At 47.4% G+C, this 27,048-nt stretch overlaps 1 protein-coding gene across 1 annotated transcript in view; it reads right to left on the bottom strand.

Annotated features, from left to right (window-relative positions):
- Positions 1-5,993: 5,993 nt before the first annotated feature.
- LOC142906707 (uncharacterized) overlaps positions 5,994-27,048 on the bottom strand; it is a 70,009-nt gene continuing 48,954 nt past the window's right edge. Inside the window, exons 10-14 of the mRNA XM_076055063.1 lie at positions 16,959-17,036; positions 15,245-16,441; positions 10,719-11,080; positions 7,910-7,980; positions 5,994-7,545 (exon numbers count right to left, since the gene is read on the bottom strand). Coding sequence (XP_075911178.1) covers positions 7,419-7,545; positions 7,910-7,980; positions 10,719-11,080; positions 15,245-16,441; positions 16,959-17,036 — 1,835 coding nt within the window. The 3' untranslated portion in view covers positions 5,994-7,418. The remainder of the gene's footprint in view (positions 7,546-7,909; positions 7,981-10,718; positions 11,081-15,244; positions 16,442-16,958; positions 17,037-27,048) is intronic.

Here is a 27,048-nt window from a genome sequence, read left to right as displayed (position 1 = left end):
AGCCAACGTGAGTTGAGCGTGGACAACTAAGAGCCAGGCCGAAAACATAACATGTAAAAAAGAATGTTTAAAAAAATATATATTTTTTTTTATTTCTAACGATAGCATGTAGTATCGTCATCAAGTATGACTTTAAGTATACCAAATTTTTGCAGTCGATACCACATTTGGAAAGTGGGTTAAAAAATCGAGTTACTAAGATTTGAGGATGCGACAAGAGCGGACGGACAAGAGCGAGTTAAATAAAAACGTCTCTTAAAAAAAAACAGATTGAATTGAATATAAAAACAGGTCCCCTTGCAGGCTGGGGCTGGTAGGACAAGTCTCTGCGCTGTCTATTGCTGATTTTACACCCCAACAGCACGAGATTTCACTCCGTTAAAGTATTGCAAAAAAAACGGACGGACGGACAGACAGACAGATTCGTTCCTACCAGAATAAAAGAGACATCTCTCTTAGCGATCATATCCAGTGCCGGATGAGCCTCGCGGCCAAACGTGTAGCTTCACGTGTAGCTGGCGTTTTCAGCGATTCTTCACTTGCTCTATTGCTATCGTACTATAACCGCCTTCCACTTTGATGAACGACTCGGGGGGCGGCGGTGGCAGTGTTTAAAGCTTAGCGAGTTGTCATATTATCTGGCAAATGAAAAAAAAAATGACTTTACTATGCGAGTAAATTTTTTTTTAAAAATGTGTGTTTTTAAAAAAATGTAGATGTGTTTTGATTGTTTAGAGCCCTTTGATCAAGCCCCCCCCCCTCCCCCAATATTCAAATATGCTCAAAATGCCCCCCCCCCCCCCACCAATATATTGCTATAAAAAAATCGCTATGCTATGTACATAAAAACAATTTGCTAAACCTTGAGCCGCAATATATGGTCTTGTCTTCATGTAAATCAATGCGTAGGTTTCTATATCCGTGGAGGGAAACAATAAAATAATAAAAAATATAAAACCGATAAAATCTCACGACGTTTCGACCACAACGCAAGAGGCAAGCGTCATCAGGTGTGAAAACCACAGCAGAAAAAAATGTAGTGTGGTTTTTCAAACCCTGATGATGATTGCTTGTGCTGCTGCAATCGAAACGTCGTGAGAATTTGTATTGTTTAATATTTTTACTACTTTATTGTTTCCCTTCTACGTGCTGGTGGTGACTTTACCGAAAGAACCAAGAATATGAATCCCTGCGGTCACGAAAGCTTTAAATCAAAAGCGCAGATTTCTGTTCACATGATTGTAGTTACGGTTGTACTTTATTCATACCGAATCTCTGCCGTTACACACAATGAAACAAGAAATGGTTTAAAAAAAAACAACGTTAAAACGGAGCAATGTAAATACAATAACACTCTTAAGACATTATTGTAAAACACAAAAGCCCATCCCACGTGTCAGCGAATTATTCTTAAATATAATTATTCTTAAATATTTTTAGATTTTTTTTCTGGGTTGAGACCACCCCCCTCCCCCCCCCCAGACACCATGGAACATTTAACCCCCCGCCAATGTTAACTCTATGCCCTACAGCCTTGTTTTTCTATACACGACTTGGGAGATCAGATGATACAATGAATCAGCGACGGAATGAATGATAAATCGCGTTTTACATAGCCCCGTCCAACTTCTTAGCAGTGGGCTTAGCTCATCACAGGCCAATTCAGACACGACAGTACTATGCACTACACTATACATTACTACACTATACACTACACTATACATTACACTATACACTACTATACTATACACTACTACACTATACACTAAACTATACATTACTACACTATACACTACTACACTATACACTACACTATACAACTATACACTACTACACTATACACTACACTATACAACTATACACTACTACACTATACACTACACTATACTACAATACACTACACTATACACTACACGATACACTACACTATACACTACTACACTAGACTATACACTACACTATACACTACGCTATATGCTACACTACTATACACTACACTATACACTATATGCCACACTATACGCTACACTATATACTACACTATATACTACACTACACTATACACTACTACACTCTACACTACACTATACACTATACTATATTCTACACTATACACTACTATACACTACACTATGCACTACACTACACTATACACTACTATACACTACACTCTATACTACTATATACTACACTATACACTACACTATACACTACTATACACTACACTATACACTACACTCTACACTACACTATACACTACACTACTATAGACTACACTATACACTACACACTACTATATACTACACTATACACTACATTATACACTACATTATACACTACACTATCATACCTGGCACACATCAGAGTGTAGCACCTTCCCACCGTTGACGAACAGCCCGCGGAAGTGGATGTCACAGAACTACATCTGAGGAGCCCTTTCCCCCCCTACAAGCGTGTGGACGTGCGTTGAACAAAACTCTGGGACTCTGTGTGGTGAGTCTATGAGTCTCTGTGGTGTGAGTCTATGGGTCTCTGTGTGGTGAGTCTATGGGTCTCTGTGCGGTGAGTCTTTGGGTCTCTGTGTGATGAGTCTGTGGGTCTCTGCTGTGTGAGTCTATGGGTCTCTGTGTGAGTCTATGGGTCTCTGTTGTGTGAGTCTGTGGGTGTCTGCTTTGTGAGTCTATGGGTCTCTGTTGTGTGAGTCTATGGGTCTCTGTTGTGTGAGTCTATGGGTCTCTGCTGTGTGAGTCTATGGGTCTCTGTTGTGTGAGTCTGTGGGTGTCTGCTTTGTGAGTCTATGGGTCTCTGTGTGGTGAGTCTATGGGTCTCTGTGTGTGAGTCTATGGGTCTCTGCTGTGTGAGTCTGTGGGTCTCTGTGTGGTGAGTCTATGGGTCTGTGTGAGTCTATGAGTCTATGTGTGGTGAGTCTATGGGTCTGTGTGAGTCTATGGGTCTCTGTGTGGTGAGTCTATGGGTCTGTGTCAGTCTATGGGTCTCTGTGTGTGAGTCTATGGGTCTCTACTGTGTGAGTCTATGAGTCTCTGCTGTGTGAGTCTATGGGTCTGTGTGTGGTGAGTCTATGGGTCTGTGTGTGGTGAGTCTATGGGTCTCTGCTGTGTGAGTCTATGAGTCTCTGCTGTGTGAGTCTATGAGACTCTGCTGTGTGAGTCTATGGGTCTCTGTGTGGTGAGTCTATGGGTCTGTGTGAGTCTATAGGTCTCTGTGTGGTGAGTCTATGGGTCTCTGCTGTGTGAGTCTATGGGTCTCTGTGTGGTGAGTCTATGGGTCTGTGTGAGTCTATGGGTCTCTGCTGTGTGAGTCTGAGTCTCTGCTGTGTGAGTCTATGGGTCTGTGTGTGGTGAGTCTATGGGTCTCTGCTGTGTGAGTCTATGGGTCTCTGCTGTGTGAGTCTATGGGTCTCTGCTGTGTGGGTCTATGTGTCTCTGCTGTGTGAGTCTATGGGTCTCTGCTGTGAGTCTATGGGTCTCTGCTGTGTGAGTCTGTGGGTATCTGCTGTGTGAGTCTATGGGTCTCTGTTGTGTGAGTCTATGGGTCTCTGTGTGAGTCTATGGGTCTCTGCTGTGTGAGTCTATGGGTCTCTGTTGTGTGAGTCTATGGGTCTCTGTGTGAGTCTATGGGTCTCTGCTGTGTGAGTCTATGTGTCTCTGCTGTGTGAGTCTATGGGTCTCTGCTGTGTGAGTCTATGGGTCTCTGCTGTGTGAGTCTATGGGTCTCTGATGTGTGAGTCTATGGGTTTCTGCTGTGTGAGTCTATGAGTCTCTGTTGTGTGAGTCTATGAGTCTCTGTGTGAGTCTATGGGTCTCTGCTGTGTGAGGATGGTGGTGAGGATGGTGGTGAGGATGGTGGTGAGGAAATGAGGAGGTGATATTTTTTACAAGGAGAGTCCCCTTCCATTAAAACTTCAGGAAGCTCTCTTTTTACTTGACTTGGACCTGATTGAGGCTCACCAGGTTTGAGTTTTAATAAAAACCTGTCCATTGGAAGTTTATTTTTGCCTTCTTCTAAGAATGTTCCTGAAGTGTGACACTTTTCTGGTCATTCCACACAATACTGTTACGGCTTGCAACAGTATTGTGTGGAATGACTCATCCCGACCCATACAAGTTGTAGCAAGCGAGGCGTCGTACCCCAAGCAAGACGTCGTATCACAAGCAAGACGTATCCCAAGACGTCGTATCTCAAGCAAGACGTGCCCCAAGCAAGACGTCGTATCACAAGACGTCGTATGCCAAGCATAGACGTCGTACCCCAAGCAAGACGTATCCCCAGCAAGACGTCGTACCCCAAGACGTCGTATCACAAGACGTCGTATGCCAAGCAAGACGTCGTATCACAAGCAAGACGTATCCCAAGACGTCGTACCACAAGCAAGACGTATCCCCAGCAAGACGTATCCCCAGCAAGACGTATCCCAAGACGTCGTACCCCAAGCAAGACGTCGTACCCCAAACAAGACATATACATTCTTGTTTAAATATTTTTATATTTTTTTATGATAGAATATAGTATTGTCATCAGTATGACTTAAGTATAACCAAGCTTGCAGTCGATACCACATTTGGGAAGTGGGTTAACATTGAGTTACAAGATTTGAGGACGCCACATCAACAAAAACAACAACAGACAGAGTGAGTTCAATAAAAGCGTGAAGAAAGCAGTTCTAGTCCGGTCAACAGGCTGTCAATCGGGGCACATCTTTGGCGAAATGTTGACTACCTCGCCTGGTACGCAGGAGGTCGTCGGTTCGATCCTGACCCTGACGACGCCTGCTGCTGCTGCTGTAGATTTGGAGTCTGCGTCTCTCTCATCATCAGCATCATCATCATCACGGTGGCTAGGAGATGTTGACTACCTCGCCTGGTACACAGGAGGTCGTGGGTTCCATCCCGACCCTGAGGATGCCTGCTGTATATTTGTAGTCTGTCTTTCTCATCATCAACATCATCACGGTGGCTATGAGATGTTGACTGCCTCGCCTGGTACGCAGGAGGTCGTGGGTTCGATACCGACCCTGACGATGCCTACTGCTGCTGTAGATTTGGAGTCTGCGTCTCTCTCATCATCAGCATCATCACGGTGGGTGAGATGTTGACTACCTCGCCTGGAATACAGGAGGTCGTGGGTTGGATCCTGACCCTGACGACGCCTGCTGTATATTTGTAGTGTGTGTGTCTCTCTCATCATCATCACGGTGGCTATGAGATGTTGACTACTTCGCCTGCTACGCAGGAAGTCGTGGGTTCCATCCCGATCCTGAGGAATCCTTGCTGCTGCTGCTGCTGTAGATTTGGAGTCTGCGTCTCTCTCTCTCATCATCAGCATCATCACGGTGGCTGTGAGATGTTGACTACCTCGCCTGGAACGCAGGAGGTCGTGGGTTCGATCCCGACCCTGACGATGCCTGCTGCTACTGCTGCTACTGCTGCTGCTACTACTGCTGCTGCTACTGCTGCTGCTACTGCTGCTGCTACTACTGCTGCTACTGCTGCTGCTACTGCTGCTACTGCTGCTGCTACTGCTGCTGCTGCTCCTACTACTACTGCTGCTACTGCTGCTGCTGCCGCTACTGCTGCTACTGCCGCTACTGCTGCTGCTACTGCTGCTGCTACTACTACTGCTGCTACTGCTGCTGCTACTACTACTGCTACTACTGCTGCTACTACTACTGCTGCTACTACTACTGCTGCTACTACTACTGCTGCTACTACTACTGCTGCTACTGCTGCTGCTGCTACTGCTGCTACTGCTATAAAGTTCCACGCGATAATGAGGACGAGGAGAGGCCAGACATCGTCACGCAATCGCTTAACGATGACCCCAAGGTCGCTTCTGATAACTGCACGAATAGCTTCGGTTGGTTGGGGGGGGGCCTTACCCCCCCCAACCCACCCCCCCCACCCACCCCACCCACCCCACCCACCCCCACCCCTCCCCACCCACCATGTCAAATGAAACTCTTTGAATCGAGCGAACAACATCCAGAAGACTCATTTATTTCAAACGCGAAAACATCTCTCGCCCCCTTTAAAGGCTTGACACAGCAAGTGACGTTAGTAGCGAGGAGCGGCGCTGCCTACGAAGTTTACCGGCACTGTGGGCACACACGAGAGGGGGTGGGGGGCCAGCACCACCACGCCCGACCGCCTTTGTCTCCCCCAGTGGCGATGTTTACTACGCTACCCCGCCACACGAGGTTTACTCATTTGAGGCCGAGTCGACCTAGGGGAGGTCCGGGACCGGTTCAGACGATCGTCACCTGGTGGTGTTGGCCGGGAGCGGGAATCGAACCCGGGATCGCCGGGTTCGTAGCGCAGCGTAGCGCTAACCGCTGCTACACTGACGCTCCCCACTACACACACACACACCTACACACACACACACACCTTCACACACACACCTTCACACACACACACACACCTTCACACACACACACCTTCACACACACACCTTGACACACACAAACACACTTTCACACAGACACACACACACCTTCACACACACGCGCCTTCACACACACACACACCTTCACACACACACCTACACACACACCTTCACACACACGCGCCTTCACACACACACACACCTTCACACACACACCTACACACACACCTTCACACACACCTTCACACACACACCTTGACACACACACACCTTGACACACACACACCTTGACACACACACCTACACACACACCTTCACACACACACCTTCACACACACACCTTCACACACACACACCTTGACACACACACCTACACACACACCTTCACACACACACACACACCTTCACACACACCTTCACACACACACACACACCTTGACACACACAAACACACCTTCACACACAAACACACCTTGACACACACACCTTGACACACACACCTTGACACACACACACACCTTCACACACAAACACACCTACACACACACCTTCACACACACACACCTTCACACACACCTACACACACACACCTTCACACACACACACCTACACACACACACCTTCACACACACACACCTTGACACACACACACACCTTGACACACACACACACACACCTTCACACACACACACACCTTCACACACACCTTGACACACACACACACCTTCACACACAAACACACCTACACACACACCTTGACACACACACACACCTTCACACACACACCTTTACACACACACACCTTCACACACCTTCATACACACACACCTTGACACACACACACCTACACACACACACCTACACACACACACACCGCGCGGTGCGTGGGGTGGTGGGTGGAATCTTAACGGGCAAAACAAAATAAAAACGTGAACAATTTTAGTGGCAGGGCCGGGTGGATGGATGGGATGGGGGGGATGGGGGGGATTGGGGTGGATGGGGGGGGTGGAGGTCTCTCACTGCTCAGTCGCGGCGAGAGACTCCCTGCCGGCACCTGCCGTGGGCGGTTCTGCCAGAGTCTCCGCTCGCCGACCCAGGCTTTGGAAGTAAGAGTAGGCCCAGGTCACCAGCTGCTCCGGCAGGCTGTGCGGCAAGGCGGTGGAGCAGCGGTGGAGCAGCGGTGGAGCAGCGGTGGAGCAGCGGTGGAGCAGCGGTGGAGCAGGAGGGGGGAGGAACGGCAGCGAGGGAGATATGAAGGAAGGAACGAGATGAGAGACGGGGCAGAAGGAGGGAGGGGGAGAGGGGGAGAGAGACGGCGCGTCGCGTCACCGTCACCGTGGCGACAGCACGTCGCTTCACCGTCACCGTGGCGACCGCGCGTCGCTCAACGTCGCGTCACCGTCACCATGGAGACCGCGCGTCGCTTCACCGTCACCATGGAGACCGCGTGTCGCTTCACCGTCACCATGGAGACCGTGTGTCGTGTCACCGTCACCGGGGGACTCACCGAATCCGGAGCAGCTCACTGCCGAGGTGATCGGGTGAGGGACAGGTGCGGTGGTCACGCTCACAATCCCACTGGGCATTGGGAGAGAGAGGAGATCATATTTTGGCGTCGTCGTCGTCATCATCATCGTCATCATCTTCATCATCGCCATCATCGTCGTCATTATCATCGTCATCATCGTCATCGTCACCATCTTCATCATCGCCATCATCATCGTCGTCATTATCATCGTCATCATCATCACCATCTTCATCATCGCCATCATCATCGTCATCATCAATCATCATCGTCACCATCTTCATCATCGCCATCATCATCGTCATCATCAATCATCATCGTCACCATCTTCATCATCGCCATCATCATCATCGTCATCATCAACATCAATCATCGTCACCATCTTCATCATCTTCATCATCGTCACCATCTTCATCATCGCCATCATCATCGTCGTCGTCGTCATCATCTTCATCATCGCCATCATCATCGTCATCGTCATCATCATCGTCACCATCTTCATCATCGCCATCATCATCATCGTCATCATCAACATCAATCATCGTCACCATCTTCATCATCTTCATCATCGTCACCATCTTCATCATCGCCATCATCATCGTCGTCGTCGTCATCATCTTCATCATCGCCATCATCATCGTCATCGTCATCATCATCGTCACCATCTTCATCATCGCCATCATCATCATCGTCATCATCAACATCAATCATCGTCACCATCTTCATCATCGCCATCATCATCGTCGTCGTCATCATCATCATCATCGTCACCATCTTCATCATCGCCATCATCAATCATCATCGTCACCATCTTCTTCATCGCCATCATCATCATCGTCGTCATCATCATCAATCATCATCGTCGTCGTCGTCATCGTCGTCATCATCGTCGTCATCAATCATCATCACCGTCCCCAATATCGCTATCCTCATCATCGTTATAATCGTCGTCGTCATCATTCAGCTTTGGTGAAGTGCTCGACCAGATGACGTCACGTGGTCGAGCACCAATAGGGACGAGGCTCAAGAAGAAAGCCGTCCCTTGGTGCGGACCAATCAGTGTCAAGGGCAATGCCACATATATTATTATTATTATTATCATGGTGTGTGTGTGTTTTTTAGTTTGCATTTTGACTGCAGGTATTGTGGTTAATGCAGTAAATATGAATCATCGTAAAAAGGTTTCAGTTTTGTTGCAAGAGGGGGAAAACCCTATTATTATTATGATTATACTATATTGGTACTGACAAAGGAGGTCTAATGATGTAGATGCTCACCCCGAGCCCTCATTACTTTGACAGCGGCATTGTCTGTGAGCTGTGTGACGCCTTTTGGCGTCACGTGGTCGAGCACCAATAGGGGACGAGGCTCAAGAGAAAGCCGTCCCTTGGTGCGGACCAATCAGTTTCAAGGACAATGCCACATATATTATTATTATTATCATGGTGTGTGTGTTTTTTAGTTTGCATTTTGACTGCAGGTATTGTGGTCAATGCAGTAAATATGAATCATCGTAAAAATGTTTCAGTTTTGTTGCCAGGAAGAAGGGGGAAAACCCAATTATTATTATTATTATTATACTATTTTGGTACTGGCAAAGTGTAATGATGTAGATGTTTCGATTTAAAGCTTTCGTTGACTGCAAGGATTAATCTTCTTTGCTTCTCTCGGTAAAAAAAATAACAAAATTAAACGATAAAATTCTCACGACGTTTCAGGCCACAACACAAAGCGACCTTCTTCAGGTGAAAGGGACAGACCTGTCGGGACGACGGAGCTTCAATCCGTCCCTTTTAACCTGAAGAAGGCCGCTTGCGTTGTGGCCGAAACGTCGTGGGAATTTTTATCGCCTTATTTTATTATTTTATTCTCATTCTACGTGGTGGTGACCTTACCGAAAGGACCAAAGGAGACTTTGACGCCGTTTGAAGCTCTCTCGCCCCGACAGGCCTGTCCCTTTTAACCTGAAGAAGGCCGCTTGTGTTGTGGCCGAAACGTCGTGAGAATTTTATCGTGTTATTTTATTTTATCAATTTATTATTTTATTCTCATTCTACGTGGTGGTGGTGACTTTACCGAGAGAACCCAAGGAGTTGATGTAGATGCTCACCCACAGACTCATCACGGGTTTGCTCTCAAGAGCACACACACAGATTAGTGCTGTACCAGGAACGAATTGGCAAGATCTTCTTGATTCTTTCGGTCAAGTCACCACGTTGGAATGGAAATAAAATAATAAAACGTAATCGAATTAACACAATAAAATTCTCACGACGTTTCGGCCACAACACAAGCGGCCTTCCTCAGGTGAAGGAACAGAAACTGTCTGGACGACGGAGCTTCAGTGAACGCTTGCTAAGATTTTTTAAAAATTACGGCCAAGAACGACGTAACCAGGGAAAAAGGAAGACCCGCTAAAGCAGAACCCTGGGAAACTCCCCCCGACCGCCAAACTTCTCACGATCGGCGTGGGGGGCAGGGGCGGGGGGCAAGCCAGCGGTACGGGCCCACGGTGGCCTTCTAAGGGCCCGGTGCCGGTCGGCGGGGTGCCGCGGTCCGCGCTTAGCCGGGGGCCCGGATCAGACGGCCTTCCCCTAGGGCCCTTGAGCCGGAGGAACCGGGGAACGTGGGCTCAGGGCTAGGTAGCCTAGTGGGGGGAGGTGGGGGGGGGGGAGGCGCGTCCGGGCGAAGGGGCGCCGCTAGCCCTTCCGTGGGCGTGACCCCGTGTCACGGGTAAAACAGGCGCTGCCTCTACTGCACCGCCTCCGTGTCGCTGGAACCCACCGCACACCTGCGCCGATCCGGCGTCGCGGCAGAGCCCCTCCGTGGCCGCGCCGCCCGGCCAAGTCGGAGTGCCGGCCCGCGGAGTTTCGCCGCCGCCGGTGCCGCCGACGTCGGCGGCACCGGCGCCGGTCGCGGCGGCGATGCGGCCGGCACCGCCGGCCGCGTCGCCCAGCCGCGACCGCCGCCTCTTGGCGGGAGACCGGCGAACGTCGAGGGGATCTTGCCGCCGCCGCCGCCGGCGGAGCTCCACCCCAGCGCCGCTGGAGCTACCGACGGCTCCGCCGCCATCATCGTCATCATCGTCATCATCGTCCTCCTCCTCCAGGCCCACCGGGTCAGCGTGGAGGTGTCCGCTCACCGAGCTGCAATCTGCACGGTGACAGGGTCGAGCGGCAAACCGGTCACTGTGACGTGGGGTAAGGGGGGGGGGGGGGTGGGGGGCCGCAGGGTTTGCCGGGAGGGCGGTGGCGGTGGCTCCAATCGGTGACGGCCAACGTGGACAAGGCCTGGGACTAGCGTAGAGATCCAGACTCACGCAGAGACCCATAGACTCACATAGAGATCCATAGACTCACGCAGAGACCCATAGACTCACGCAGAGACCCATAGACTCACGCAGAGACCCATAGACTCACGCAGAGACCCATAGACTCACATAGAGACCCATAGACTCACATAGAGATCCAGACTCACGCAGAGACCCATAGACTCACATAGAGACCAATAGACTCACATAGAGATCCAGACTCACGCAGAGACCCATAGACTCACATAGAGACCCATAGACTCACGCAGAGACCTATAGACTCACATAGAGATCCAGACTCACGCAGAGACCCATAGACTCACGCAGAGACCCATAGACTCATTTAGAGACCCATAGACTTACACAGAGACCCATAGACTCACGTAGAGATCCACTCACACAGAGACCCATAGACTCGCATAGAGCTCCACCCACACAGAGATCCAGACTCACGCAGAGACCCATAGACTCGCATGGAGATCCAGACTCACACAGAGACCCATAGACTCGCACAAAGATCCATACTCACGCAGAGACCCATAGACTCACATAGAGATCCACTCACACAGAGAACCATAGACTCGCATAGAGATCCATAGACTCACACAGAGATCCATAGACTCGCATAGAGATCCAAAGACTCACACAGAGACCCATAGACTCGCATAGAGATCCATAGACTCACACAGAGACCCATAGACTCGCATAGAGATCCATAGACTCACACAGAGATCCATAGACTCGCACAGAGATCCATACTCACGCAGAGATCCATAGACTCACATAGAGATCCAGACTCACGCAGAGACCCATAGACTCACATAGAGATCCAGACTCACACAGAGACCCATAGACTCGCATATACAGGGACCCATGGACTCATGTACCTATAGACTTACGTTGACCCATAGACTCACAGAGACCCATACTCACAGAGACCCACAATCGTAAACTTACATAAAGACCCACAGACTCACATACTCATAGATTCACATCGAGCTCAATGCTCAGATGGCGATCCATAGACTCGCATTTAGATATGTACTTACACAGAGACCCTATGGGTCTCTGCTGTGTGAGTCTGTGGGTCTCTGCCGTGTGAGTTTGTGGGTCTCTGCCGTGTGAGTCTGTGGGTCTCCGTTGTGTGAGTCTATGGGTCTCTGCTGTGTGAGTCTATGGGTCTCTGCTTTGTGAGTCTATGGGTCTCTGCTTTGTGAGTCTATGGGTCTCTGCTTTGTGAGTCTACGGGTGTCTGCTGTGTGAGTCTATGGGTCTCTGTGTGAGTCTATGGGTCTCTGTGTGTGAGTCTATGGGTCTCTGCTGTGTGAGTCTATGGGTCTCTGCTGTGTGAGTCTATGGGTCTCTGCTGTGTGAGCCTATGGGTCTCTGCTGTGTGAGTCTGTGGGTGTCTGCTGTGTGAGTCTATGGGTCTCTGTGTGAGTCTATGGGTCTCTGCTGTGTGAGTCTATGGGTCTCTGTGTGAGTTATGGGTCTCTGTGTGAGTTTATGGGTCTCTGTGTGAGTCTATGGGTCTCTGCTGTGTGAGTCTGTGTGTCTCTGCTGCGTGAGTCTGTGGGCGTATGGGTGTCACTGTGTGTATGTGTCACTGTGTGTGTCAGTGTGTGCGTGTGTCACTGTGTGTGTCACTGTGTGTCACTGTGTGTGTCACTGTGTGTCACTGTGTGTGTCACTGTGTGTGTCACTGTGTGTGTAGGGGGCACAGGTGGTGCACCAGCCAGTCATCTCAGTCATCTCAGTCAGTCGACCCGTGGCACCTGCTGGGTCTGCCCCGTGACCTCCTGCCAGCGGGCGTTCGACACTTCACGTGGCCTCAAGGTGCACATGGCCTGGCACAAGCGTCGTGGTGACGTCAGCGCCACTTAGTGGCGAATGGCGGTTGTTGTTGTTGTTGTTGTGTCAGTGTGTGTGTCACTGTGTCACTGTGTGTGTCCCTGTGTGTGTCACTGTGTGTGTGTCACTGTGTGTCACTGTGTGTCACTGTGTGTGTCACTGTGTGTGTCACTGTGTGTGTGTCACTGTGTGTCACTGTGTGTGTCAATGTGTGTCACTGTGTGTGTGTCACTGTGTGTCACTGTGTGTGTGTCACTGTGTGTGTGTGTCACTGTGTGTGTCACTGTGTGTGTGTGTCACTGTGTGTGTCACTGTGTGTGTGTTACTGTGTGTGTCACTGTGTGTGTGTCACTGTGTGTGTGTCACTGTGTGTGTGTCACTGTGTGTGTGTGTCACTGTGTGTGTTACTGTGTGTGTGTCACTGTGTGTGTCACTGCGTGTGTGTGTTACTGTGTGTGTCACTGTGTGTGTGTCACTGTGTGTGTCACTGTGTGTGTGTGTGTCACTGTGTGTGTGTCACTGTGTGTGTCACTGTGTGTGTCACTGTGTGTGTGTCACTGTGTGTGTCACTGTGTGTGTGTGTGTCACTGTGTGTGTCACTGTGTGTGTCACTATGTGTGTCACTGTGTGTGATTGTGTGTGTGTCACTGTGTGTGTCACTGTGTGATTGTGTGTGTGTCACTGTGTGTGTGTCACTGTGTGTCACTGTGTGTGTGTCACTGTGTGTGTCACTGTGTGTGATTGTATGTGTGTCACTGTGTGTGTCATTGTGTGTCACTATGTGTGTGTCACTGTGTGTGTCACTGTGTGTGTGTTACTGTGTGTGTGTCACTGTGTGTGTGTCACTGTGTGTGTTACTGTGTGTGTCACTGTGTGTGTGTCACTGTGTGTGTCACTGTGTGTGTGTGTCACTGTGTGTGTGTCACTGTGTGTGTCACTGTGTTTGTGTGTCACTGTGTGTGTGTCACTGTGTGTGTCACTGTGTGTGTGTCACTGTGTGTGTGTGTCACTGTGTGTGTGTCACTGTGTGTCACTGTGTGTGTGTCACTGTGTGTGTCACTGTGTGTGATTGTGTGTGTGTCACTGTGTGCGTCATTGTGTGTGGTTGTGTGTGTGTCACTGTGTGTGTCTGTGTGTGATTGTGTGTGTGTCACTGTGTGTGTCTGTGTGTGATTGTGTGTGGAGCGGTTAGCGCTACGCTGCGCTACGAACCCGGCTATGACCCGGGTTCGATTCCCGCTCACGGCCAACACCACCAGTGACGATTATCTGAAACCGGTCCTGGGCCTCCCCTAGATCGACTCGGCCTCAAATGAGTTACCTGGTGCGATGTGTAAACATCGTCACTGGGGAGACAAAGGCGGCCGGGCGTGGCGTTGGCCACCCACCCCCTCGTGTGCCGTTCCGGCCTTCATAGGCGGTGCTCGCTAACAGCACTTGCCCCAACAGTCTGTTAAGGCTACACGGCAGATATAGTAATAGGTTTTACCCTTTTAACTGGCACAAAAACTGACACCTTTATTCAAGGCATCATGTTTGCAATAACCACAACACAAGCAGTCAAAATGCAAACTGTGCCAGTTAAAAGGGTAAAACCTATTCCTATATCTTGTGACTGGCAAAGGAGGTCTCATAATGTAAATGCTCACCCCGAGCCCTCAATACTCTGATGGTGCGCTGTTTTTGAGTTGTACGCCTTTTGGCGTCTTCTGGTCCAACACCAGTGGAGACTAGGCTCTAAGAAAAGCCGTCTCGGGTGTGGACCAATCAAATTCAAGGACAGTGCCAATATTATTATCAGAGTTGTCTCTTTTTGTTTGCATTTTGACTTGCTTGTGTTGCGGCTATTGCAAACACGACACCCTTGAATAAAGGCGTCAGTTTTTTTTGTGCCAGTCAAAAGGTTAAAACCTATTCCTATATCTTGTTTTTGTGCCAGTCAAAAGGGTACAAACCTATTCCTATATCTTGTTACTGGCAAAGGAGGTCTCATAATACACGGGCGATCTTTGTACATTCGTCCGCCCTCGCGCACGGCTCCGCGAGATATCCTCACGCGCCGCAGCCGCAGCCGCCAGCCGCAGGCCGGAAGCCTCCCCCTCAGCCTGAGTTTGCCGCTAACCAGCGTGAGCGAACGATCGCTGACGGTTGGTTACCTGAACTGCGGGGGCTTCCCAGGAGCAAGGCGTCTTGGTCGTCGAAGAGTCCTAGCAGCTGCGTCTCGTCGTGCGTCTCGATCTCTGTCGGTCCCCACGTCTCTGTGGGTCCCTGTGACCCACTCAGTCCCTCTGTCTCTCTCCGTCCAAGTGTCGCAATCTGTCTCTGTGTCCCACTCTGTCCCTCTGTCTCTCTCCGTCCAAGTGTCGCACTCTGTCTCTGTGTCTCTCTTTGTTCCAGTGTCTCTCTCTGTCTCTGTGTCTCTCTCTGTCCCTCTGTCTCTCTCCGTCCCTGTGTCTCTCTCCGTCCAAGTGTCCCACTCAGTCCCTCTGTCTCTCTCTGTCTCTGTGTCCCACTCCATCCCAGTGTCTCTCTCTGTCCCAGTGTCTCTCTCTGTCCCAGTGTCTCTCTCTGTCCAAGTGTCTCTCTCTGTCCAAGTGTCTCTCTCCGTCCAAGTGTCCCACTCCGTCCCTCTGTCTCTCTCTGTCCCTGTGTCTCTCTCTGTCCCTCTGTCTCTCTCTGTCCCTGTGTCTCTCTCTGTCCCTCTGTCTCTCTCTGTCCTAGTGTCTCTTTCTGTCCAAGTGTCTCTCTCTGTCCCTGTGTCCCACTCAGTCCCTCTGTCTCTCTCCGTCCAAGTGTCGCATTCTGTCTCTCTCTCTGTCCAAGTGTCTCTCTCTGTCCCTCTCTCTGTCCCTGTGTCCCACTCAGTCCCTCTGTCTCTCTCTGTCCAAGTGTCTCTCTCTGTCCAAGTGTCTCTCTCTGTCCAAGTGTCTCTCTCTGTCCAAGTGTCTCTCTCTGTCCAAGTGTCCCACTCTGTCCCTCTGTCTCTCTCCGTCCAAGTGTCCCACTCCGTCCCTGTGTCTCTCTCTGTCTCTGTGTCTCTCTATGTCCCAGTGTCTCTCTCTGTCCAAGTGTCGCACTCTGTCTCTGTGTCTCTCTCTGTCCCAGTATCCCACTCTGGCCCAGTGTCTCTCTCTGTCCCTCTCTCTGTCCCTGTGTCTCTCTCTGTCCAAGTGTCTCTCTCTGTCCCTCTCTCTGTCCCTGTGTCCCACTCCGTCCCTGTGTCCCACTCCGTCCCTGTGTCTCTCTCTGTCCCTGTGTCCCACTCCGTCCCTGTGTCTCTCTCGTCAGCGGTGCCACGTGCTGCTGCGTCTGACGGTGGCTCCGACTCCGCTGACCATGGATCCGCCCTGACCCTGCACAGCCAGAGAAAAATTCGGAAAAAATCAGAGCCGATATTTTGCGGTCACACGGCGACCGTGTTAATGATAAAAAAAATAAAAACCAACGCTGGCTTGGCTTGGATGTGGCAGTGGAAAAACACCACCAGTACCGCGCTGGCTTGGCTTGAATGTGGCATTGGTAAAACACAACCCGTACCGCGCTGGCTTGGCTCGGATGTGGCAGTGGAAAAAAACACCACCCGTACCGTGCTGGCTTGGCTCGAATGTGGCATTGGTAAAACACAACCCGTACCGCGCTGGCTTGGCTCGAATGTGGGCAGTGGAAAAACACCACCTGTACCCGTGTTGGCTTGGCTCGGATGTGGGCAGTGGAAAAACACCACCTGTACCCGTGCTGGCTTGGCTCGGATGTGGCAGTGGAAAAACACCACCTGTACCCGTGCTGGCTTGGCTCGAATGTGGCAGTGGAAAAAAACACCACCTGTACCCGTGCTGGCTTGGCTCGGATGTGGCAGTGGAAAAAATGTACCTGGGCAGGACGCAGCAGGAGAGGAGGGTGCGGCGTTGGCGGCGTGAGGCGCCGGAGTCTCATCCTCATCCCTCCACTCTGCGGGGGGAACACAAACGGGCAAGAGAGTGTACCGTGTTAACGAGAGTGTACTGTGTTAACGAGAGTGTACTGTGTTAACGAGAGTGTACCGTGTTAACGAGAGTGTACCGTGTTAACGAGAGTGTACCGTGTTAACGAGAGTGTACCGTGTTAACGAGAGTGTACCGTGTTAACGAGAGTGTACCGTGTTAACCGTGTTAACAAGAGTGTACCGTGTTAACGAGAGTGTACCGTGTTAACCGTGTTAACAAAAGTGTACCGTGTTAACGAGAGTGTACCGTGTTAACCGTGTTAACGAGAGTGTACCGTGTTAACGAGAGTGTACCGTGTTAACCGTGTTAATGAGATTGTACTGTGTTAACCGTGTTAATGAGAGTGTACTGTGTTAACAAGAGTGTACTGTGTTAACGAGAGTGTACTGTGTTAACGAGAGTGTACTGTGTTAACCGTGTTAATGAGAGTGTACTGTGTTAACGAGAGTGTACTGTGTTAACGGGAGTGTACCGTGTTAACCGTGTTAATGAGAGTGTACCGTGTTAACCGTGTTAACGGGAGTGTACCGTGTTAACCGTGTTAATGAGAGTGTACCGTGTTAACCGTGTTAACGAGAGTGTACCGTGTTAACCGTGTTAACAAGAGTGTACTGTGTTAACCGTGTTAACGAGAGTGGAACGTGTTAACCGTGTTAACGAGAGTGTACCGTGTTAACTGTGTTAACAAGAGTGTACTGTGTTAACCGTGTTAATGAGAGTGTACTGTGTTAATGAGAGTGTACCGTGTTAACCGTGTTAACAAGAGTGTACCGTGTTAACGAGAGTGTACCGTGTTAACCGTGTTAACGAGAGTGTACCGTGTTAACTGTGTTAATGAGAGTGTACCGTGTTAACTGTGTTAACAAGAGTGTACTGTGTTAACCGTGTTAACGAGAGTGTACCGTGTTAACGAGAGTGTACCGTGTTAACCGTGTTAATGAGAGTGTACTGTGTTAACGAGAGTGTACTGTGTTAACGAGATTGTACTGTGTTAACGAGAGTGTACCGTGTTAACCGTGTTAACGAGAGTGTACCGTGTTAACCGTGTTAACGAGAGTGCACCGTGTTAACTGTGTTAACCGTGTTAACGAGAGTGTACTGTGTTAACCGTGTTAACGAGAGTGTACCGTGTTAACGGGAGTGTACCGTGTTAACTGTGTTAATGAGAGTGTATTGTGTTAACCGTGTTAACAAGAGTGTACCGTGTTAACGAGAGTGTACCGTGTTAACCGTGTTAACGAGAGTGCACCGTGTTAACGGGAGTGGAATGTGTTAACCGTGTTAACGAGAGTGTACTGTGTTAACCATGTTAATGAGTGTACTGTGTTAACGAGAGTGTACTGTGTTAACTGTGTTAACGAGAGTGTACCGTGTTAACCATGTTAACGAGAGTGTACTGAGTTAACGAGAGTGTACCGTGTTAACTGTGTTAACGAGAGTGTACCGTGTTAACTGTGTTAACGAGAGTGTACCGTGTTAACGAGAGTGGAACGTGTTAACCGTGTTAACGAGAGTGTACCGTGTTAACGAGAGTGGAACGTGTTAACCGTGTTAACGAGAGTGGAACGTGTTAACTGTGTTAATGAGAGTGTACTGTGTTAACTGTGTTAACCGTGTTAACAAGAGTGCACCGTGTTAACCGTGTTAACGAGAGTGTACTGTGTTAACCGTGTTAACGAGAGTGTACTGTGTTAACCGTGTTAATGAGAGTGTACCGTGTTAACTGTATTAACCGTGTTAACGAGAGTGCACCGTGTTAACCGTGTTAACGAGAGTGTACCGTGTTAATGAGAGTGTACCGTGTTAACCGTGTTAACGAGAGTGTACCATGTTAACTGTGTTAACGAGAGTGTACCGTGTTAACTGTGTTAACGAGAGTGTACCGTGTTAACCGTGTTAATGAGAGTGTAACGTGTTAACTGTATTAACGAGAGTGTACTGTGTTAACTGTGTTAATGAGAGTGTACTGTGTTAACGAGAGTGTACTGTGTTAACTGTGTTAATGAGAGTGTACCGTGTTAATGAGAGTGTACTGTGTTAACTGTGTTAACGAGAGTGTACCGTGTTAACCGTGTTAATGAGAGTGTACTGTGTTAACGAGAGTGTACCGTGTTAACCGTGTTAACGAGAGTGTACTGTGTTAACCGTGTTAATGAGAGTGTACCGTGTTAACCGTGTTAATGAGAGTGTAACGTGTTAACCGTGTTAACGAGAGTGTACTGTGTTAACTGTGTTAATGAGAGTGTACTGTGTTAACGAGAGTGTATTGTGTTAACTGTGTTAATGAGAGTGTACCGTGTTAATGAGAGTGTACTGTGTTAACCGTGTTAATGAGAGTGTACTGTGTTAACTGTGTTAACCGTGTTAACAAGAGTGTACCGTGTTAACCGTGTTAATGAGAGTGTAACGTGTTAACCGTGTTAACGAGAGTGTACTGTGTTAACTGTGTTAATGAGAGTGTACTGTGTTAATGAGAGTGTACCGTGTTAACCGTGTTAACGAGAGTGTACCGTGTTAACCGTGTTAACAAGAGTGTACTGTGTTAACCGTGTTAACGAGAGTGGAACGTGTTAACCGTGTTAACGAGAGTGTACGGTGTTAACTGTGTTAACAAGAGTGTACTGTGTTAACCGTGTTAATGAGAGTGTACTGTGTTAATGAGAGTGTACCGTGTTAACCGTGTTAACAAGAGTGTACCGTGTTAACGAGAGTGTACCGTGTTAACCGTGTTAACGAGAGTGTACCGTGTTAACTGTGTTAATGAGAGTGTACCGTGTTAACTGTGTTAACAAGAGTGTACTGTGTTAACCGTGTTAACGAGAGTGTACCGTGTTAACGAGAGTGTACCGTGTTAACCGTGTTAATGAGAGTGTACTGTGTTAACGAGAGTGTACTGTGTTAACGAGATTGTACTGTGTTAACGAGAGTGTACCGTGTTAACCGTGTTAACGAGAGTGTACCGTGTTAACCGTGTTAACGAGAGTGCACCGTGTTAACTGTGTTAACCGTGTTAACGAGAGTGTACTGTGTTAACCGTGTTAACGAGAGTGTACCGTGTTAACGGGAGTGTACCGTGTTAACTGTGTTAATGAGAGTGTATTGTGTTAACCGTGTTAACAAGAGTGTACCGTGTTAACGAGAGTGTACCGTGTTAACCGTGTTAACGAGAGTGCACCGTGTTAACGGGAGTGGAATGTGTTAACCGTGTTAACGAGAGTGTACTGTGTTAACCATGTTAATGAGTGTACTGTGTTAACGAGAGTGTACTGTGTTAACTGTGTTAACGAGAGTGTACCGTGTTAACCATGTTAACGAGAGTGTACCGTGTTAACGAGAGTGTACCGTGTTAACTGTGTTAATGAGAGTGTACTGAGTTAACGAGAGTGTACTGAGTTAACGAGAGTGTACCGTGTTAACTGTGTTAACGAGAGTGTACCGTGTTAACTGTGTTAACGAGAGTGTACCGTGTTAACGAGAGTGGAACGTGTTAACCGTGTTAACGAGAGTGTACCGTGTTAACGAGAGTGGAACGTGTTAACCGTGTTAACGAGAGTGGAACGTGTTAACTGTGTTAATGAGAGTGTACTGTGTTAACTGTGTTAACCGTGTTAACAAGAGTGCACCGTGTTAACCGTGTTAACGAGAGTGTACTGTGTTAACCGTGTTAACGAGAGTGTACTGTGTTAACCGTGTTAATGAGAGTGTACCGTGTTAACTGTATTAACCGTGTTAACGAGAGTGCACCGTGTTAACCGTGTTAACGAGAGTGTACCGTGTTAATGAGAGTGTACCGTGTTAACCGTGTTAACGAGAGTGTACCATGTTAACTGTGTTAACGAGAGTGTACCGTGTTAACTGTGTTAACGAGAGTGTACCGTGTTAACCGTGTTAATGAGAGTGTAACGTGTTAACTGTATTAACGAGAGTGTACTGTGTTAACTGTGTTAATGAGAGTGTACTGTGTTAACGAGAGTGTACTGTGTTAACTGTGTTAATGAGAGTGTACCGTGTTAATGAGAGTGTACTGTGTTAACTGTGTTAACGAGAGTGTACCGTGTTAACCGTGTTAATGAGAGTGTACTGTGTTAACGAGAGTGTACCGTGTTAACCGTGTTAACGAGAGTGTACTGTGTTAACCGTGTTAATGAGAGTGTACCGTGTTAACCGTGTTAATGAGAGTGTAACGTGTTAACCGTGTTAACGAGAGTGTACTGTGTTAACTGTGTTAATGAGAGTGTACTGTGTTAACGAGAGTGTACTGTGTTAACTGTGTTAATGAGAGTGTACCGTGTTAATGAGAGTGTACTGTGTTAACCGTGTTAATGAGAGTGTACTGTGTTAACTGTGTTAACCGTGTTAACAGGAGTGTACCGTGTTAACCGTGTTAATGAGAGTGTAACGTGTTAACCGTGTTAACGAGAGTGTACTGTGTTAACCGTGTTAACGGGAGTGTACCGTGTTAACCGTGTTAATGAGAGTGTACCGTGTTAACCGTGTTAACGAGAGTGTACCGTGTTAACCGTGTTAACAAGAGTGTACTGTGTTAACCGTGTTAACGAGAGTGGAACGTGTTAACCGTGTTAACGAGAGTGTACCGTGTTAACTGTGTTAACAAGAGTGTACTGTGTTAACCGTGTTAATGAGAGTGTACTGTGTTAATGAGAGTGTACCGTGTTAACCGTGTTAACAAGAGTGTACCGTGTTAACGAGAGTGTACCGTGTTAACCGTGTTAACGAGAGTGTACCGTGTTAACTGTGTTAATGAGAGTGTACCGTGTTAACTGTGTTAACAAGAGTGTACTGTGTTAACCGTGTTAACGAGAGTGTACCGTGTTAACGAGAGTGTACCGTGTTAACCGTGTTAATGAGAGTGTACTGTGTTAACGAGAGTGTACTGTGTTAACGAGATTGTACTGTGTTAACGAGAGTGTACCGTGTTAACCGTGTTAACGAGAGTGTACCGTGTTAACCGTGTTAACGAGAGTGCACCGTGTTAACTGTGTTAACCGTGTTAACGAGAGTGTACTGTGTTAACCGTGTTAACGAGAGTGTACCGTGTTAACGGGAGTGTACCGTGTTAACTGTGTTAATGAGAGTGTATTGTGTTAACCGTGTTAACAAGAGTGTACCGTGTTAACGAGAGTGTACCGTGTTAACCGTGTTAACGAGAGTGCACCGTGTTAACGGGAGTGGAATGTGTTAACCGTGTTAACGAGAGTGTACTGTGTTAACCATGTTAATGAGTGTACTGTGTTAACGAGAGTGTACTGTGTTAACTGTGTTAACGAGAGTGTACCGTGTTAACCATGTTAACGAGAGTGTACCGTGTTAACGAGAGTGTACCGTGTTAACTGTGTTAATGAGAGTGTACTGAGTTAACGAGAGTGTACTGAGTTAACGAGAGTGTACCGTGTTAACTGTGTTAACGAGAGTGTACCGTGTTAACTGTGTTAACGAGAGTGTACCGTGTTAACGAGAGTGGAACGTGTTAACCGTGTTAACGAGAGTGTACCGTGTTAACGAGAGTGGAACGTGTTAACCGTGTTAACGAGAGTGGAACGTGTTAACTGTGTTAATGAGAGTGTACTGTGTTAACTGTGTTAACAAGAGTGCACCGTGTTAACCGTGTTAACGAGAGTGTACTGTGTTAACCGTGTTAACGAGAGTGTACTGTGTTAACCGTGTTAATGAGAGTGTACCGTGTTAACTGTATTAACCGTGTTAACGAGAGTGCACCGTGTTAACCGTGTTAACGAGAGTGTACCGTGTTAATGAGAGTGTACCGTGTTAACCGTGTTAACGAGAGTGTACCATGTTAACTGTGTTAACGAGAGTGTACCGTGTTAACTGTGTTAACGAGAGTGTACCGTGTTAACCGTGTTAATGAGAGTGTAACGTGTTAACTGTATTAACGAGAGTGTACTGTGTTAACTGTGTTAATGAGAGTGTACTGTGTTAACGAGAGTGTACTGTGTTAACTGTGTTAATGAGAGTGTACCGTGTTAATGAGAGTGTACTGTGTTAACTGTGTTAACGAGAGTGTACCGTGTTAACCGTGTTAATGAGAGTGTACTGTGTTAACGAGAGTGTACCGTGTTAACCGTGTTAACGAGAGTGTACTGTGTTAACCGTGTTAATGAGAGTGTACCGTGTTAACCGTGTTAATGAGAGTGTAACGTGTTAACCGTGTTAACGAGAGTGTACTGTGTTAACTGTGTTAATGAGAGTGTACTGTGTTAACGAGAGTGTACTGTGTTAACTGTGTTAATGAGAGTGTACCGTGTTAATGAGAGTGTACTGTGTTAACCGTGTTAATGAGAGTGTACTGTGTTAACTGTGTTAACCGTGTTAACAAGAGTGTACCGTGTTAACCGTGTTAATGAGAGTGTAACGTGTTAACCGTGTTAACGAGAGTGTACTGTGTTAACTGTGTTAATGAGAGTGTACTGTGTTAATGAGAGTGTACCGTGTTAACCGTGTTAACGAGAGTGTACCGTGTTAACCGTGTTAACAAGAGTGTACTGTGTTAACCGTGTTAACGAGAGTGGAACGTGTTAACCGTGTTAACGAGAGTGTACCGTGTTAACTGTGTTAACAAGAGTGTACTGTGTTAACCGTGTTAATGAGAGTGTACTGTGTTAATGAGAGTGTACCGTGTTAACCGTGTTAACAAGAGTGTACCGTGTTAACGAGAGTGTACCGTGTTAACCGTGTTAACGAGAGTGTACCGTGTTAACTGTGTTAATGAGAGTGTACCGTGTTAACTGTGTTAACAAGAGTGTACTGTGTTAACCCTGTTAACGAGAGTGTACCGTGTTAACGAGAGTGTACCGTGTTAACCGTGTTAATGAGAGTGTACTGTGTTAACGAGAGTGTACTGTGTTAACGAGATTGTACTGTGTTAACGAGAGTGTACCGTGTTAACCGTGTTAACGAGAGTGTACCGTGTTAACCGTGTTAACGAGAGTGCACCGTGTTAACTGTGTTAACCGTGTTAACGAGAGTGTACTGTGTTAACCGTGTTAACGAGAGTGTACCGTGTTAACGGGAGTGTACCGTGTTAACTGTGTTAATGAGAGTGTATTGTGTTAACCGTGTTAACAAGAGTGTACCGTGTTAACGAGAGTGTACCGTGTTAACCGTGTTAACGAGAGTGCACCGTGTTAACGGGAGTGGAATGTGTTAACCGTGTTAACGAGAGTGTACTGTGTTAACCATGTTAATGAGTGTACTGTGTTAACGAGAGTGTACTGTGTTAACTGTGTTAACGAGAGTGTACCGTGTTAACCATGTTAACGAGAGTGTACCGTGTTAACGAGAGTGTACCGTGTTAACTGTGTTAATGAGAGTGTACTGAGTTAACGAGAGTGTACTGAGTTAACGAGAGTGTACCGTGTTAACTGTGTTAACGAGAGTGTACCGTGTTAACTGTGTTAACGAGAGTGTACCGTGTTAACGAGAGTGGAACGTGTTAACCGTGTTAACGAGAGTGTACCGTGTTAACGAGAGTGGAACGTGTTAACCGTGTTAACGAGAGTGGAACGTGTTAACTGTGTTAATGAGAGTGTACTGTGTTAACTGTGTTAACCGTGTTAACAAGAGTGCACCGTGTTAACCGTGTTAACGAGAGTGTACTGTGTTAACCGTGTTAACGAGAGTGTACTGTGTTAACCGTGTTAATGAGAGTGTACCGTGTTAACTGTATTAACCGTGTTAACGAGAGTGCACCGTGTTAACCGTGTTAACGAGAGTGTACCGTGTTAATGAGAGTGTACCGTGTTAACCGTGTTAACGAGAGTGTACCATGTTAACTGTGTTAACGAGAGTGTACCGTGTTAACTGTGTTAACGAGAGTGTACCGTGTTAACCGTGTTAATGAGAGTGTAACGTGTTAACTGTATTAACGAGAGTGTACTGTGTTAACTGTGTTAATGAGAGTGTACTGTGTTAACGAGAGTGTACTGTGTTAACTGTGTTAATGAGAGTGTACCGTGTTAATGAGAGTGTACTGTGTTAACTGTGTTAACGAGAGTGTACCGTGTTAACCGTGTTAATGAGAGTGTACTGTGTTAACGAGAGTGTACCGTGTTAACCGTGTTAACGAGAGTGTACTGTGTTAACCGTGTTAATGAGAGTGTACCGTGTTAACCGTGTTAATGAGAGTGTAACGTGTTAACCGTGTTAACGAGAGTGTACTGTGTTAACTGTGTTAATGAGAGTGTACTGTGTTAACGAGAGTGTACTGTGTTAACTGTGTTAATGAGAGTGTACCGTGTTAATGAGAGTGTACTGTGTTAACCGTGTTAATGAGAGTGTACTGTGTTAACTGTGTTAACCGTGTTAACAAGAGTGTACCGTGTTAACCGTGTTAATGAGAGTGTAACGTGTTAACCGTGTTAACGAGAGTGTACTGTGTTAACTGTGTTAATGAGAGTGTACTGTGTTAATGAGAGTGTACCGTGTTAACCGTGTTAACGAGAGTGTACTGTGTTAACTGTGTTAATGAGAGTGTACCGTGTTAACCGTGTTAATGAGAGTGTACTGTGTTAACTGTGTTAACGGGAGTGTACCGTGTTAACCGTGTTAACGGGAGTGTACTGTGTTAACCGTGTTAATCGTGTTAACGAGAGTGTACTGTGTTAACGGGAGTGCACCGTGTTAACCGTGTTAATGAGAGTGTACCGTGTTAACGAGAGTGTACCGTGTTAACCATGTTAACGAGAGTGTACCGTGTTAACCATGTTAACGAGAGTGTACCGTGTTAACCGTGTTAACGAGAGTGTACCGTGTTAACGAGAGTGTACCGTGTTAACCGTGTTAACGAGAGTGTACCGTGTTAACGAGAGTGTACTGTGTTAACCGTGTTAACGAGAGTGTACCGTGTTAACGAGAGTGTACCGTGTTAACCGTATTAATGAGAGTGTACTGTGTTAACCGTGTTAACGAGAGTGTACTGTGTTAACCGTATTAATGAGAGTGTACTGTGTTAACCGTGTTAATGAGAGTGTACTGTGTTAACCGTGTTAATGAGAGTGTACTGTGTTAACTGTGTTAATGAGAGTGTACTGTGTTAATGAGAGTGTACCGTGTTAACTATGTTAACGAGAGTGTACTGTGTTAACCGTGTTAACGATAGTGTACTGTGTTAACCGTGTTAACGAGAGTGTACTGTGTTAACGAGAGTGTACCGTGTTAACTGTGTTAACCGTGTTAACCGTGTTAACGAGAGTGTACTGTGTTAACCGTGTTAATGAGAGTGTACTGTGTTAACCGTGTTAACGAGAGTGTACCGTGTTAACCGTGTTAATGAGAGTGTACCGTGTTAACTGTGTTAATGAGAGTGTACTGTGTTAACTGTGTTAACCGTGTTAACGAGAGTGTACCGTGTTAACTGTGTTAACGAGAGTGTACCGTGTTAACCGTGTTAATGAGAGTGTACAGTGTTAACCGTGTTAATGAGAGTGTACCGTGTTAACTGTGTTAATGAGAGTGTACTGTGTTAACCGTGTTAATGAGAGTGTACCGTGTTAACTGTGTTAATGAGAGTGTACTGTGTTAACTGTGTTAACCGTGTTAACGAGAGTGTACCGTGTTAACTGTGTTAATGAGAGTGTACTGTGTTAACTGTGTTAACCGTGTTAACGAGAGTGTACCGTGTTAACTGTGTTAATGAGAGTGTACCGTGTTAACTGTGTTAACCGTGTTAACGAGAGTGTACCGTGTTAACCGTGTTAACGAGAGTGTACCGTGTTAACGAGAGTGTACTGTGTTAACCGTGTTAATGAGAGTGTAACGTGTTAACCGTGTTAACGAGAGTGTACCGTGTTAACTGTGTTAATGAGAGTGTACTGTGTTAATGAGAGTGTACCGTGTTAACTGTGTTAATGAGAGTGTACCGTGTTAACCGTGTTAACGAGAGTGTACTGTGTTAACCGTGTTAACGAGAGTGTACTGTGTTAACCGTGTTAATGAGAGTG

This window comes from Petromyzon marinus, chromosome 69, assembly GCF_048934315.1.
Source record: "Petromyzon marinus isolate PM22_M1 ecotype Great Lakes invasive population chromosome 69, UKy_Petmar_22M1.pri1.0, whole genome shotgun sequence".
Lineage (NCBI taxonomy): Eukaryota > Metazoa > Chordata > Hyperoartia > Petromyzontiformes > Petromyzontidae > Petromyzon > Petromyzon marinus.
The sequence above is the reverse complement of the archived record's forward strand: the minus strand, read 5'-3'. Positions and strand labels throughout refer to the sequence as shown.